At 36.9% G+C, this 16,588-nt stretch overlaps 1 protein-coding gene across 3 annotated transcripts in view; it reads left to right on the top strand.

Annotated features, from left to right (window-relative positions):
- SH3RF1 (SH3 domain containing ring finger 1) overlaps positions 1-7,546 on the top strand; it is an 82,411-nt gene extending 74,865 nt beyond the window's left edge. For all 3 annotated transcript variants that reach the window (XM_064417678.1, XM_064417681.1, XM_064417680.1), the window contains exon 12: positions 4,814-7,546. In XM_064417678.1, the coding sequence (XP_064273748.1) occupies positions 4,814-4,982 (169 nt within the window). In that variant the 3' untranslated portion in view covers positions 4,983-7,546. The remainder of the gene's footprint in view (positions 1-4,813) is intronic.
- The last annotated feature ends 9,042 nt before the right edge of the window (positions 7,547-16,588 follow it).

Raw genomic sequence — 16,588 nt, 5'->3', positions numbered from 1 at the left:
TTTTGTAGCAGCTACAGGATTGTGTGGTGTACAGAGAAGAAACAGTAGAGTTACAATATTAACAGCTCTAGGACTGAACTGATTGAAGCTGACTATTGTAGACTTTGCTCTGATGCTGTTAAGTCATGGTGTGTGGGCATCCTATTATACTTCCAGAAATCCACTATCCTAAGCTATACCCGTGTCTTAAAATCCAGACAGTATATAACTTTGTACTTGTCTTTTAGTTCACTTCTGTCATTCCTCTAATATTTTTAAAAGGTTATTTCTGCTCCTACACAATTTCCTTGCAGGAGATTTCTATTTCATACTGAATTTGTGAAGTAGATTTACATTTATACATTGAAAATAAAACCTGAAAGACTCTTCTTTAAGAATAACATCATTCATTTTCACATTATCATAAGTCTGTTTGGCACATTAATATGTTTTTATGCTTTGAATGTGAAAATAATATTAAATTCATTGTGAAAATAATATTAAATTCATTCTGGCATAACCAGTGCATATTAGTGTAAAGCTCTATCATCACAAAAAGTAGTTTTTTCACTTCCATAATGGAAATTTTTTTTCACAGAACTACTTACAGAAAACGATGCTATATATTGTTATTCATCTAGCAATAACATATACTCAAACATTCTTTCTATCCTTACTATTATCTAAGTGATAATTGCTACTGAAGAAGCATTGCTACAAGATAATTCTCAGAGGTAGTCATGCACTATTGTCAGTGTATTTAGACAGAATTTCATCTGAGTTCCCTTTGTCTTTTTCAGGACAGGACTAATTTTTTTTCCTATTGATGTGCCCTTGCACATTTCCTTTGGCTGAATTTCTTAAAATGTGATAGTTAATAATACTTAAAATTTACATTGTACTCAATATCCTCAAAGTAATTTATAAGCATTGATAGCAGTCTGGAAGTTGTGGTGGGTAAGAATCATGTGGCATCTTCAATGCAAATTTGATTTGGGGAGGGAAATATTCACGAGGATAAGCTCAACAAAAAGCTGAAGAACAGAGAAATCTCCTGCTAGGATTTTTCTGCTCTTACATCTCACAATTCCAGTTACAGATTACAGTGTAACTGTAGAATTCCAGTTTAGAGAATTCCAGTCACCTGCAGTGAGGCTCACTCATGTCTTCTGATTCTCCAGCCAATACCCAGGTTGTCTTGGGGTGATTTCTGGTATTGGTGCAGTGCTGACAAAGCCAAGGATCATTATGTTTTCTTTACAAAGATTGACCCAACTCCCTGCAATTCCCAGAGTGAGACATGCTATGCTATGAACATACAGGAATTTAGTTACCTGAGGAGTTTGATTTTTCTATACATGCTTTCATGAACTTTCTCTTTTAGAGGGAAATGTTGCTTAAAAAGCCTCAAATTTTCCAGTAAATATACATCATTGTAACAATAAACTACCCAGCACTCCACAATGGTGTTAGAGACTTGAAGTTGAACCTAAATACACATCACTGCATATCCTAAATTATAAAATGAATCTTTCATCCAGTTACAGTGAAAGAAAAGCAGTAATTTTGTTCTGTGATTAAAGTGACTCCAAGTAATTTCATTTGCCACAAAATGACTGGTGTAACATCTGCTCCCAGTGAGCAGGCCAGTGGCTTTAGAGGGCAGCAAGCCTTCCCACATCTGGCACCATTTAATGCTGGTAATTAAATGCTGAGAATCACTCTGCCCTCGATGGGCGTTGGTGATCTGTAGGAGTCAAGGCACCCACTCAGAAGACACAAGATCTGCACAACAGCAGGGCACACTTGAGCTGGAAAGTAAAAATCCTAAAGGCAAGGAAAAAAATCTAAATCAAGAAGCTGAGTAATAATTACTCGTTTAACTTGTGTAATGGTAGTAATACCAGCTTTCTGTGTTTCTCTCAGCTCAAATTTTCTGCAAGTGAGAAAGTGTTATTATTCACTCGTTGATCAGGAAAACCACAAACAATTGTCCAAAAATCAGCCACAACTAGGTGGGCATAAAAGCAGTATTTTGCGTCCAGTGAAACAGAAGGAACAAAGAAGTGGAGAAAGACATGAAAGATATAATCTTTTCCATGTTGCTGAAAAGTGTGAGAAATGCTATTATTAAAAATGAACAGCCGAATAGAGAAATGTGAAGACAGACCACCACCCTCTTCAAAATAAAAAAACAAATTCACAAATACAAAGCAAAAGCACTGTGGGATATAGCCAGACACATTAAAAATATCAGCAAACAACCGATGGCAAATATATTGGCTACTTCTGGGAAGCTAAAGTACTTTTATTTTTATAATACTTACATTTTGTCACTAGCTGATTAAAAATAATTAATATAATATTTGGAAAATTAATGAAAAATGTTATAAGACAATCAAAGAAAAATAAAAGAAAGGAAAAACCTCATAGTTGTACAGCTAAGGTGTATGTAAAATATTAAGTGACTACAAAAGATCTAAAAATTTGACTTTCAGTCATTGAAAACATTTGCAAATACTGAATAGGGAGGCAAGCAAGGAAGTGTTTTAGAAGATTCAAATATGTGGGAATGAGCATGTTTTTCCAAAACATAGGTCATGCTTAGTAAATATGATTATTTTTCTTCAGGGACCTTGCAATGAACTTTTAAGCTGAAGCATAAGCTTTTTATTCTGCATGAAATTGGTAGTTTTGGCAATATGTTGTAGATGATGAAATAAGTAATGGAAAAACAGTTTTTGTTCCATAGCTAATCCAGGGTGATCTGGATAGACAGCTGCGTGAATGTGTGATGGGTCTGGGTCTGATCACCTCTCTTTGGGCAAATAAGATTTGTAAAATGTGGCAGAAAATTTGAAGAAGGACACATAATTTACAGGTGCAAAGCCTGATGGGTTTCTTCTCATTAAAAATTGAAAAATGCAGTAAAATAGCACTTTAAAACCAGGGTTGTTGTGCTCTGTTGTAGACACTAGATTTCAAGACGAAAATCAAAATAGTTGGGAAACTAAAATTTAACAAGTACCAAATTACTGCAGAGGTTGTTGGACACTGTATGGAAAGCTCAAGACAACTGCTTCTGTGCTAGCTGGTGATCCTCTAGGGAGGACAAGGAGATGATGGGAGCAAGCAGCAGCAGGGAACAGACTTGTCTGTCAATTCAGGGGAGCACAGAGGTTGCTGACAGACAGAATTAGAAACTAAAACAAGCATATTTCAAGTCAAACATTTACAAGGCAGTATTTGACAGACTGCAAGATGAGACAGGCATTTTGAAACTAATTTTTTTAACAGACTATGAAGTGTGCTGGTTAATTTTCAGCCTGGGAGGAACCTGCTTTTTAACAACAGTAGAAGTTCTTCATAGCTTTACTGCAATTCTTTATGCTTCACAATCTTGTCCTTGTCCTGCCTGAGTAAAGGCTATTGTTTTAACTCAAGCAGTTTACAGTCTCAATTTAACTTACAGTCTATTAAAAATATTTGCTTCTCACTTCCTAAGTCAGCATTAAAACCCAAGTTGCCCAAAGCAGAAGTTAGTGCAGGTCTAGGTTGGATGCAGGGCATTCTGGAGCTGCACACTAATAAATCTTGTAATTGGCTTGGTAGCTTTTATGAAGCATGAATTATTATTCTTGTGCTCTGAAATCTGGGGATGCCATCACTGAAACAAAGTCATGGCTTATAAGTCACTAATAAATAACATTTGAAAACTAATTACGTCCAAATATGTTTTGCAGTACTTAAATTTCCTAAAAGACTTCAGTTATTTACGAAATGCAGCTACTGTTTTCTGAATATTTTTAACTGTATGGACAGACTTAATTTTTGTTTCATATGTTCTTAAGCAAAACATTCTACTATAACACAGTATCTTTCTATGCTTCAATATTACAGAATTAGCTTGTTTTATTATGTGTGTATTGAGCTATGACTGCCATTCCATCCTTTACTAGACTATGTCCTGTTACTTTGTCTTTTCATCAAATTGTTAATTAATTTTAGTATATTAAAATACTAGATTATTTTAAGCTTATTAAGATAATAGTTATCTTAATCTGTGAAGTAATAGAGTTTTACGTTGCTGTGAAACAATGGAAGAAGAGATTGAGTGGTGTTATGCATGTTAAAAACAGGGAAGTGTAGCCTCTTTTTAATGCACTCATATTTGAAAAGTGATTTTACTGTGAGAGACTCGAAAAATATACTTCATGCCAAGTGCTTATGAAAATTGTTGAGTTGAAAATAGTTTTTAACATGGTCGTATACAAGCTGAGCAGCTGTGTTCAAAGAATATGTTCTAACTTGAAGAGTAAGGAAAACTAAAATTATTTGAAACAGCAAATCAAATTTATAGGTTTTGTTGGTTTCCTCCTTTTGTTCTTTGTCTTTCCTTAAGAGCCATCACTGGAATAATAAGAAATTAAACAGATGCTTGTAAAATTATGCCTAGCTACTGCTGTGAATGCTTTGATTCTTACTGAATCACAATGACTGAAAGAGTCTGCAAATTTATATTGGAAAAAATGTTTACCATTTTCTCCTGTTATTTAACCATTGTCTGTATTTTACAAGGATCTTGGTTAAAAAAAAATAGAGATTCATGAATTTGCCTGAAATTTATTATGTTGCTATTGTTATTATCTGTTTAAGACATACTTTTAACTTGTTACATACTCAGCAAACAGTTCTAGACAGTTTCGTGTGTTCATGAGCTTCAACAGGCACAGAAATATTTTTTAAAGTATTGGGTTAAAAAAGGTGGGGGGAGACAGGGGACAAAATAAAAAAAGAACCTAAATGAAGGTGGTTTTTTTTTCTAATTACACAGGTACAGGGTTGTGGTATCCTATCCTCCTCAGAGCGAAGCAGAACTTGAACTTAAGGAAGGTGACATTGTTTTTGTACACAAGAAACGTGAGGATGGCTGGTTCAAAGGCACTCTGCAGCGAAATGGAAAGACTGGCCTTTTCCCTGGCAGCTTTGTAGAGAACGTTTGAGAAGATTCATTCCAAGAGCTTCAAATCATACTGTACTGTAAAATAGCACAAATATTTTGCCAGAAAAAGCACAGTCATGAAATATTTTCAAATGACTGTAATGTAAACAAAAATCTACATATTTTTACAGTGTCTATAGCACAATTACACCAGCGAACAAAGGAGATGAAGGCATCTGCTGGTTTTATCACTTTGAATTCTTAAGTGTGATGTGTGCCTTGTACTGTCTGATTTATTATATAGAGGAATTTTTTTTCCCCAAGTATGTTACATAAATGAGCAATTGTTTACAAGGCTGTAACTAATTTATTCTTGGGTTTTTTTTTTAAACTTGAATTTTGTGTAATAGCTAAAATTCTTGTGACTATGATTTTAACAAAATATTAATTTATGAAAGAATAACAAAGGGGAAGCTGGATTCTCTCCTTATGAGCAAGCAATTATATCTGATAAAGAGCCTCCCATTTATCCTCTGGACATTTTTCCCCTGCTGTGTCTGACGGTGGAGTAAGTCTCTATTGTATGAGTTAATGTTGAGTGGTGGTGATGTGGCGTCAAATAGAATTTGCCAAATGGGGAAAAAATGTGTATTTTCTTCTTTGGACAGAGAAAAAAAAAAGTCAGTGGTGTTCTTGAGTCTAGTTTTACTTCTTCATGAATCACCTAAGTAGAGTAATGTTTCCAGGAGGCAAAGATGTATGTGAACAACTGAACAAAACCATCTCAAGGTTAGGATCATCTCAAGGTTAGGAAAGAAGAAATTTAGGAGTGCTAACAAGAAATTCCCTATATACCTTCTGTTCATGTAATAACTTGGCTATTTGAACAAAGGTTAGCTTTGTATATTTGGCCAGTTCTTCGGGCATTTAGCGCTCAGGATCCAACAAAATTGGAAGGAATGTTAAAGCCCAACACTTAGAATGAATATAACTTGAAAACACCTGTTTGATACGACTGAATATAAAAATAAAATTGTAAGTTGTACTTCATGTCTAAAAATGCCTAAGATGTGTAATTTGCTGTTTTCTTCTCAAAATGATCTGCATGGCCAAGAGATGTTTTAAAATGTCTGAGCAGTAGTGGTGGTAAGTGATGCACTTGTGTTAAAGTAAAAGGCTGTATGAAGCACTGTGAAAACTTTACTAACTTCTTAACCATTGCTACTTTGCTATGTTCTGACTTTTTCTTTGTCTTGCATGTGTTACTCAATTCCTGCAGTAATGTAACTGTGCATGGTTGGCATTTTCCATTCCAATTTCCTGTTGCTGGGTTATTTTGCTCTGAAAGTTTCCCAAAAGCCACTTGACCAAAACTAGTGAGCAACTCGCCTTCAACCAGAGAAGGTGTCCAGTGTTTGAATCATTAATAAAATTTTTTAATGTCCTTGCAGCTGGTGGATAGAAAGAATGCAGCCTGCAAGAAATGCGTTTTTAGTCTTTCAGGGTGTTTTTAGAGATTTGACACTGGTGAACACACACACTACTCAGCTGAACTTGTTTTTTTATTTTATTGTTTGATTATAGCAGTTTAATGGTGATTTTTTTTTGTAAGACACTGAGCACCATCATCTCCATTTAAATCAATTTAAATCTGATGTAATTTGGCTGTTACTCAGCACTTTACAAAGGGAAGCCAGTAAGGTGATTCAGTGTCACACAGAAACTCTCACACAGATCTGTTAAATCCTTATAATTTCTTTGAAGTTATGTATTGAAAAATATCAAATGTTAATGACAGAGATTTCTTGCAATATCAGGTAGTATCATGATGGTCTTAAAAATAAAAAAAAAATATATCTAGAAATATATATAGTTGGACATGACAGCATTCCCAAATTAACCATCTCTCTTAAACACTGTATCATTCAGTTTTTGCATTTTTAAATCTTTTAAATAGTTTACTTGAATATTCATGTAATATATAAAGGTTTTGTGAAATGAATTTTAGTTAGAAAGAAGCTGATACCAGCTTTTGTCAGCATAAATTGGCACTAGTGTGTCGTAATCTTATTTTGGAAAATTTAGTGCATTTTATATTAAAGACTACTAAAGGTTAATTTTTTCTATCTCTACTCTCCATATTTTAAACTAAGTGACTAAGGTACCTCTATTAATAGAATTTCATGATGTAAAGTCTGTTAAAAATCAGCTGTTAATCCAATAGTTCTGTTAGATGGAATACATTTTTAATTGATTTTTTTTAACATTGAGTAAATATTTGTAAAAAGGGCTTATTACATAGCAGTGCAACGATGACAAAAATGCAGTTTTTCATGCCTTTTTTTGTGATCTTTTGGGGGTTATTTTTTGGTTTTGGCTTGGGATTAATTCAGTGTAGAAACAGACAAACCCTGTGCATTTGCTTTGTGTAATTCCATTAAAATTTTTGTAAGGTATTTTATATCTATGTTTGAAGTCCGGTGAATGTTAAGTGTTTGATTTATTATGTTAAACTTCCAATCCTAATAAATATTTTCTTAGCAAACAACTACAGCAAATAGTGTATGCAAACATTAAACATAAATTACTTGTAAAGAAATTGCCAATAAAACTCCCAGAACTTAATTTCTGAATTCCTAGGAGGGTATTTCTGCTCATGGAGAGAAAGTCTTCAGATTCCATAATGTAAGAAGCTTGGAATGATGACTATGATACAAAAACTGTAGAGAGGACTGAGGACCTGGCTGATCTTTTCCCAGCTCCTTATTTCAGCAAGTAAATGCAGAAAAGGGTAGGTAACTCCATCTGGGTCTGTTCATGATGGAACTGCAGTCTCACAACAGCATAGCAGGTGCACAATGTAACTGCTTTCCCTAGAGGAAGAAGTGTCTGGTGTAATGGACCTGCTGTGGAAATATTGGAAGAGGTTGAAGCATCTGCCTGAGCTTCCACTGTGGGCAGAAGTGTTGGGTGGTAAGAGACTCCTGAAGAAGTTGTCTGTGCACTGCAGTCAGGCAGCAACTGGCTAACAAGGAGACCTGGATTGCATGTGGTTACATGTCTGCTATATACATATGGCTTCTGGGAAAATTAGTGGAAATTAATCCTAAAAGTCTTTGCCAGTGTTTGAGACTTGGTAAATGTTGTAGCTACTGCAATAAGCTCAGTGTTAGTTAAGACTGACAAGCAGAACCTAAATTGTGCTGGTGCTCTCTGAAAGAAGGAGCATCTCATCTAACCTTCCTTAATTAAGGGGGATGAGGGGAGGGAGGACAGCAACATGATTTGTAGAAATGCAGAATGGAGAATGTAGAAAAGCAAGATTTATTTGTTTTTCAGAATTGTGGTCTTACATCAGTGCATCCATAGGAGAAAAGTATAGACAAACGTCGTGGCTGTGTAGCAGAAGTAAGACTGTTTATTTGGGTTGGGTTTTTTTTGTTTGTTTGCTTGTTTTGCACTGTAATTATTGAGTAATTCTAATAATGTGTTTAACATTTGGCTTGCCAAAGGTATATGAAATTCTGTCCATTCTCGCTTCATTACCTCTGCCTTATAGCAGTAATGACAATTATGATAATTTTGCATAGGCTTAAAAATATGGCTTCTGAGCATTCTGGCTTTTTTCAGAGAGCTGGCAAAATATTTTGTCTGGCTTGTTTTTTTCCAGTAGCTTTAAGCAAATCTGTTTAAAGGTGCACATTGACCTTAATGAAACACTAGAATCCACTTGTCTAGTTAAAGAGATTTGTGTCTGGCATTACTAAAACTCCTACAGTGTAGTCACTGCTTTCTGTAGGATAATACACCAATATTCCTTGGATATCTACAATACTTCTGCAATATGTGTACTTCTCAAATCATGCTCAGATGCTCTTTCCCTGCACTTGGTTAATTATGGTAAACGTTAAGCAGATGTGAAGCTTGACTTGAACAAAACCAGTGTCATAAATCTTTTTAATAACAACACCACTAATAATAATTCTTTTTTAATGGCATACTTGCAATATTTGTATATGGGAACAAAAGAGCTGAGAATGCTGATGATGAATTATGAGAACATGGACATTAGATGTGGAGGAAAATGGGAAAGAGAAAAGGATTTGGAAGACCTGTATATGGGACCTGAATCTTAACTAACTTATTAGTGATTTTACCTTACTTACTAGAGTCAAGCTCTGTGAAAGGACCTGAGAGGAGCTTGGATGTCTAAGGCTGAAGATCCAGCCCTCAGTCTTTTTCCAGTCTCTTTAGCTTGTATTTGTTTAGTGCTTGTGTCTAGAACAAATGCTGTTCTCCTGTCAAATACATTTGAAATCCAAAACTAAGCATCTGCATTTCTGAATTTAGTTGCAGGTTTACATCAATAAACAGAAGTAGTGTTCACTTTCTACATTTTTTATGCAGTAACGCTGACATTAGAGGACTGAATGTCTTGGGAATTGCATACCAAGATGCAATGCATTCTTCTTCCACAGTGTCACCCCAATAACTCTTACTTTCTGGGTGACAAACTTGTTGACAACCTTGAGGTAAGCACCTGCTCTTGAAAACGTGCGGTGTCACCTTTTTGCATCTGTTTCCTCCTTTGCCAACTGATGATTCCTGTGCTTCTGGGGTATGTGGTGTAAAATTTACTTTCAAAGTAAAGGCTGACTGGTTTTTGTGAGTTTGAAGATAGATTCTGATGGATTAGTTCTGCCTAAACCTTTCTAGGAGAAGTCTCCTCAAACCCGCCTTCTGTGAGCGAGAGACTTAACTGATCCATTTTAACAACTGAAGAGCACTTTGTTCCCAATCACCCTAGTACAAGGAACAAAACAAAATCAATTTGCTATACCCAATCTGCAATATGAAAAGGCCATTTAAAATAATGAGCATTTCATGTGTGCTTATCAAATCAGAGTGGCTACACTCTACATAATATTCTGAGCAGATCTCAGAAAGTATTATCTATTGGCTCCTTCTACGATGCTCTTTTCTCTCAGCTGTATTGTATTGCTAAGAAATGGCAAAATCAGTTCTTAACTGCTCTACTGTTCCTACTCAGTTGAGTAAAGAAAATTTAGACATAGTGACATTAGTGCCAGATTTCAATTACTTGCTGATCTAACAAGCTTGTAAAAATTCTCCTTAGCACATGTAAATGAGCAGAACTTGGCTGCACTGTGCACCCAGCTCTAGTGCCCACATCGTTCAGGTTACATGGCCCAGAGGCCTTCTGATGTTTGCATCTAGTAGTCATTCAGATCAAAACCAATTCACAGGATGTCCAAACACTAGCTACATTCTCATTTCACAGTGGTGAGAACAGCCTGTACAGGAGTGTAGAGAGTGGAAATTTGGCTGGCACATCAAAACGAAATACACTTCAATTAAAAGGCAGAAAAAAAAAGTCAGTATTTAAAAATATCTGTGCAGGTGTTTTCTCGTCTCTGTTACCTTAGATAGAACCCCATTTCACAAAGCAAATGGACTTTAATTCCTGACTCCCCCAAGCCCCCCCTTCCCCATCCCCCCCTTCCCAGAAAGGAAAGCAATATAAGCCCTTAGAAATATCCAGATTCTTTGGCAATAGAACACATGGTTGGATTCTCAATTACTCCAAATCAGTGCTACTTCATTGATTTCATTAAACTTTGCTGGCATACACTGAATATGCCCCCTACTGTTAAATAGTGAAGGAAAATATCTGCCCTAAAGGAATGAATATGTTTGAAAGAAACTGAGTTGGATGATTTTCATACTTGGAAAATACAGAGCTATTCTGGCTGTGTTATTCTTCTCTCAAAAAACATTTGTCCCACTGGTACAGCTGAGGCACTAGATCAAAGATGATGCCTTTTAGCAGCACTGTAAAGCATAGAAGACTTGCTCAGTTTTCAATCAAACCTATTAATTTCCAGATCCACAATTGCATACTGGGCTTTGGTTTGCTAACAGCCGCTAGTCCCAAAATCTTTTGTGGTTAGGTGCTGCTGTATTTTCTCATGGTGTATCTGCAAATGCTTGGGAGGGAAGATGAGTCAGCAGCAGAATAAAGTAGTCATCGACTTTGTTCTCCACAACAAGGGACGTGCCCTAGGTCAAATTTCTTATTTCAGCTGGTTGAACTTCTGAATAAGCTGAAGAATGTTAGCTCTAAAAAGTTTACAGTTCAAAGAACTTCTTCCTACTCCTCTGGTAGGCAGCCTTAGTGTGTCTTTTGAATACACTTAGATCAGGAAATCTCTTTATTTTCTTGCTTGTCAAAGCATTATTGTATGCGGCTATCCAGCTTCTAAGTTTATACTACACAAGTAACTATTTGCCCCTGCAGTCACTGAAATTCTTTGCATTCAATAATTAAAAATCTGTGATACACAATATAGCTTTTTTACAAGGATAAAGTTTAATGGTTTTTTTTTAAATAAAGTACTATTGGGCTTTGTAAAGATCAACATTTTCATGAAAGATAAGAACTATGCAAAGAGATAAACATTTTAAAAGTTAAAAAATGGGTGCTCATCCTGCCTAGGCATTCAGCATTCTTGATTACTTGCACCAAATGTGTATTTCTTAATACTGAATGAGTTATTTCTGCCACAGACTGTTAAAATTCTCAGAAAGCTGGAGAGTTTCTGTTGAGGATGTCTCCAATGAATAGGAAAAAGAGAGCAGGAATGAGATGGCCTTGGAATTCTGTCGAAAGAGCCAGAGACTGGTTCAGGACCAAATTTGAAGTGGTCCAGTTGTACATACCGCAGCCATATTGCTGTTTGGAAGTCTGCCATAGCTGCTCTCAAGAAAATGGCAGAAGGTATTTTTCATTTGTTCTTTACCTTACCTAGAATACCCCTTTTTAAGGAAATCCACATAACTTAGTGTCAAATGCAGATAAAATTTGGCTGCAATGGCAAATCACAACACTGCTCTTTTTTTGTTTCTCTGATTTGGCAGCGTTAGTGAACACTGAGATGATCAAAGCAAAGTTATCTACCAAAATACAAAATTATCTGGTTGATGTTTCTCAACACCACATGCTGTTCTCTACAGCACAGGATCAGCAGGCTTGCGCATCAGTTTCTGAGTCTGGGAAAGTTGTGCAGTTCTCTTTGTAAAGACTGACATGTCAGCAGTGAATGTGCCAGTGGTGGGAGAAGAAGCAGCCCGATAATTACAGAGGTCAGTGAAACATTGCCTGGTCCAACCATAGCTATTTTGGGGTTTTTATTTTACAATATGCTATTCCATAGTAAGTGATGCTAACGCTCCTCTCCATAGTAGCTCAGGGAGGTTTGTAAGTGGATTGCACTGAGTGTTTGGGTGCTGGAAGATGAGGACCACAACAGAACTCAGCTGATTTCATGTCTGGGGGGGGCTCTGGAGACAGCTGTGTCACCAGAGCCCCCAAGTGCAGGCACAGCCGGGACTGATGGCACAAACTGCTGTCAGAGCTGCAAGACAGCTCAGATGGCAAAGCCAGGCTGTGAGAGCTGTCACCTCTCTTCAGAGGTCATGCCGATGGGAAATGGTCAGCCAGGAGGATGTGTCTCAGTGCTGGGGTGTGTTTGTGCTGGCAAACCTTTGTTGTGTGGACTCCGTGGTGTGTGTTACTGATGAGCGAGACGATGTGGGAATTGTTCCATCTGCTCTCTTCAGACTTTTGCCAATCAGGGTAACAGGTTTGGTTTGGACTACGAAGTATCACAGTCTCATAGCTGACAGTAATAGAGTGTACTCGTGCAGCAATGTTTTAATTAGCCCACAGCCTTTGTTTCTATTAAGTAATAGCTAAATCCACCAAGTAGCTTTTGTCAAGTGCAGGAACCAGTTTGAGGAAAAATTAGAAAACCTGTACTTTGGAGCTTCTTGGACCTTATCAGACAACTGCCATCAGAGACTGGAATTCCTGGTAGTTTGTCTGTGTCTGAAGATCTGTCATGTGTCTGTCTGCATGTTTTCTCTATTGCAATCCTGTCAAAAAACATTTTTAATGAAATAGTTTTTGTTTGGTTTTTTTTTTTTCCAAGGGCACATGTTAGATTCTGGTCAACGTCTGGTTAATGTTTGCTATTAAAAGCTTATTTCTGTCTGGTATTACAGATGACACAAACAGAAAGCCCATGTTTTTGTAACTAAAAGCAGTGTGGACAACTTTACAAAAGCTTATAGAGCTGGCTTATGTTGTGTTTCAGCTATATTTGGTAACACAGTAGAATGCTTTTGGAAGAGATATTAGATGCTGAAATAGTGATTCCAAATATAAACGAGGTCCCTAAGGCATGAATGTAATGTCTTGCTTATAACTTTAAATTACTTTTTTATAGCTAAAACTAGCATGTCTAGTGGCTAATTATAATGTAGCCTGATGTTATACCCAACCACCTTGTTTTCTGTCTTTTTCACATGCACCACTTAACCTCCTAGGCCTTCATTTCATAAAGGATTAAGTGCATTGGAATATTACTAAGCAAAAAACCCAACGAACAAACAAAACAAACAAAAAAGAACAAGAGCTTTGCATAACAGGAGTAGATTTAAATGTACTATGAGGCACTGAATCCTAGTGTTTTTTTCTCTCTACCATCCTGGAAATATAATGGTGTGGTTCTAAGAAAAGAAAAAAAACAATGTTACTTACAAAGAGAAGTTACTTATGCTTTTTCTAATTCAGCAAAAATAAATGAAATTGACATTTCAAGTCTGAAATTGATTTATTGGATACTGTAACACATAGGATGGAAAAGTAACAGCACTTTGGAGAGTTTGGGTGTGTTTTCTATATTCTAATTGGAGATACTGTTCCATTGAATTTAAAAAAAAAAATCAAACAAGAAAAAAGAGAAGCAATTTTTACCTGATCAAACTAAATGGGAATTGCAGTACTTACCCTTTTAATCTGGTCTGGCTCTGTGAAGAACAGGGTTTAGCAAGGGTTGGAGTGTTATTGAGATGGCCAGGCTGACAAGGTCAATAACTGGCTGATTTTTGAGACAGGCCACTGGTGCTGTCTGCACCTTGGTGCAGGACAGATTGCCATCCAGTGAGTGTAAAAGCTGGGGGCAGAAAAAATCTTGGAATGAGATTCAGGGTTATTCTGTGCTCACTAACTTGTGGGTGGGAGGAATAGGAAGGGCTCATTTGTTTCTTTGAACCAAAGTAGGGATCTGGAAGCTTCCATTGATGCCTCAGGTTTTGGCTTTTATATTTTTCAGATTCTGTGCTGCTTTAGTGTGTAGTTCTGAGCTTCATATTAGGGGATAGTAAGCTCTCTTCACAGAGTAGGTAGACAAAACAATTTCTTCTCTAGATGGGGACCAAGGACAAATGATCCAAATCTCAGGCCTGAGAACATAAACAATGGTGGAATGAAGAGAGAAAAACAAGACAGATGGGACTTCATAAGCTAAAGTTATAACTGGACAACTAACTTCAATATGCAAATGGACCAGGACTTACGAAGGTGGGAGACCTCATGACCAGTTGTCATTTTTGTGATCATTTTAGTTTCATCTTGGGTGTAGCCCTGGCTGGGCTCTTGTGCTGTCCAAGGTGAGTCCATTGAGGCCTTTTAATAAATATCTACTCTATTCTTAGACTCATTCTAGCCTCCGTTCTAGGTCAGCCTTCACAAGGCATCACCATGAAAGATCTTCCTTTTATATTTGGGATAAAAATATGTAATTTCATGCAGAATACAGAAAGAACATCAATTAGTTTGGCAAAAACTCTGCAAATATTTCAGAGGTGAGGCTGGGATAAGGTGGTTTCGCTGTTCCTGTCTTTCCTACCTGTTATGATGGGAGCTATGAAAATTCTGCTGATGGTAAAAGAGTCTGTCATTCTCAGAGTGGTTTTAAAGGAAACTGAGCTAAAAACATGAAGATTTCCAGCTTCATGAATGAGAATCTTTTGTCCTCATTTAGAAACATTCTCAACCAGTGCTGTTCATGCAGGCACTCTGCTGACGTGCAGATTAGCTGTAGAATGTCATGCTCAGGTTTTGGGGGACTCCTGTTTGGATAACAGGAGAACATAAGACTGGACATTTGCAATCTACCTGGCAGCACAAACTGTATGGAATAATCAATTAGTGTAACAAGTGGTCTTGTTCTTTTGAACAACAAGAAGGAACGGCTTGGTAGTCCGGAGTCACGGAATGATAGAATAGTTTGGATTGGGAGGGATCTTAAAGAACATCTTGTTCCAACCTCCTGCCATGGGCACAGATACCTTCCATTAGACCAGGCTGCTCAAAGCCCCATCCAGTCAAGCCTGAATCTCTGCAATAACTTTGGCTATATCTCAGAACAGTATGGAAAAGAAAACAGGACTCCAATTTCCTCATAGTTTCACAAAATTTATGCCTGTAGGGTGCAAATTAAAAATATCCTGAAAATATTAGCTTTTGTTACTATAAAAGCTTGATCCCTCCCTTACCCCATTCAATAGGTTCCATCTCTTCATTCTTGGTTGCCTCCATCAGAAGCTTAGCCAACTACCCTAATTCAGGAATCCCACAGCTCTGAGATTAGTTCTGTGAATTCAAAGAAACAGTTAAAGCTGTGAAGGATGTTGCAGCTTTACAGCCAAAATGAGTTATAAAACGCTTTGCAGAGTACTGCTGCTAAAAATAGTTATGCATTGAGTTGAGAAAATGCAGAGAGGCTGGATAAGGTCAGTAAGCACAACATTACCCAATTCTTACAAAGGAGGAAATTTACCCACCATTAGTCCACATGTCATTCAGTAGATGTTGTCCTGCTGTCTTCTGGATGAGGCCTTTCTTGTTTTTCCCTTCTTATCACATTTAGTTATCTGTTGTGCTCCTTCCCTTTACTCCCTGGGCTCTTTTCCATAGGATTGCAGCTTGTTCTTCTCTTGCATCATTGTCATCTGGCAATGGACCAACATGTCATAAGTAGAATTGCTTAGCATGTGTTTATCAGATTATTTACATATATTTAACAGGTTTTGAATGTAAATGTACAGTACCACAAAAAATGCCTCTGTTTTTGCAAAGTGTTTGCATATACCAGCAAATTACAGTCTGGTTGTTTTTAGTAAATTTCAGTTAATTTATTTGAAAAATTACATTAAATACAGAGTTAATGTCAAACCTGGGTTGTTTTGGGATTTTTTTAAATTTCCCAAGAACAAAATTATTGACAACTCCCCTAATAAAGGAGAATGCCTTTCCAGATGGGACTTAAATCCTGTATCTATCCAGCAATTCATTTTTTGCAGGTGCAGTCCTTTTTTCTGCTCTAGGGCCTAAAAGTGCTTCAACAGAATATGACAGCAGCTATGTAGTAGGAGATGTTTCCCTAGGGCTGTGCCAATATGGGAAGCTGACAGTCATTAGACTCAATTAAAGATGGGGGACCTGACATTTGGAGGGGGAAAGTGAAGTGATTTGGCAAGTCTTAAAAGAAACTTGTAGCATGCCCTCTGAATCTCAGGTCATGGGGGCACCCTTCCCCTGAGGAACCTAAATATTCTATGGCGTTAGCATTCCATTCTCCTGCTAGATTTTTATTCTCCTTCTTCATTTCACTTGGAAAATAATCTTAGACCAAAAACTCCTGGGAACAGAAGCTGTCATCTCTCTTTGTTTTCTGAAATGGCTGGCATGCTCTTAGTTGAAGGAAATTAAATTGTAAACACATTCTTTATTTCTTGTTT

Source organism: Passer domesticus, chromosome 4 (assembly GCF_036417665.1).
Source record: "Passer domesticus isolate bPasDom1 chromosome 4, bPasDom1.hap1, whole genome shotgun sequence".
Classification (NCBI taxonomy): Eukaryota; Metazoa; Chordata; class Aves; order Passeriformes; family Passeridae; genus Passer; species Passer domesticus.
Note: the sequence above shows the minus strand (reverse complement) of the source record. Positions and strands in the feature narration are given on the sequence as shown.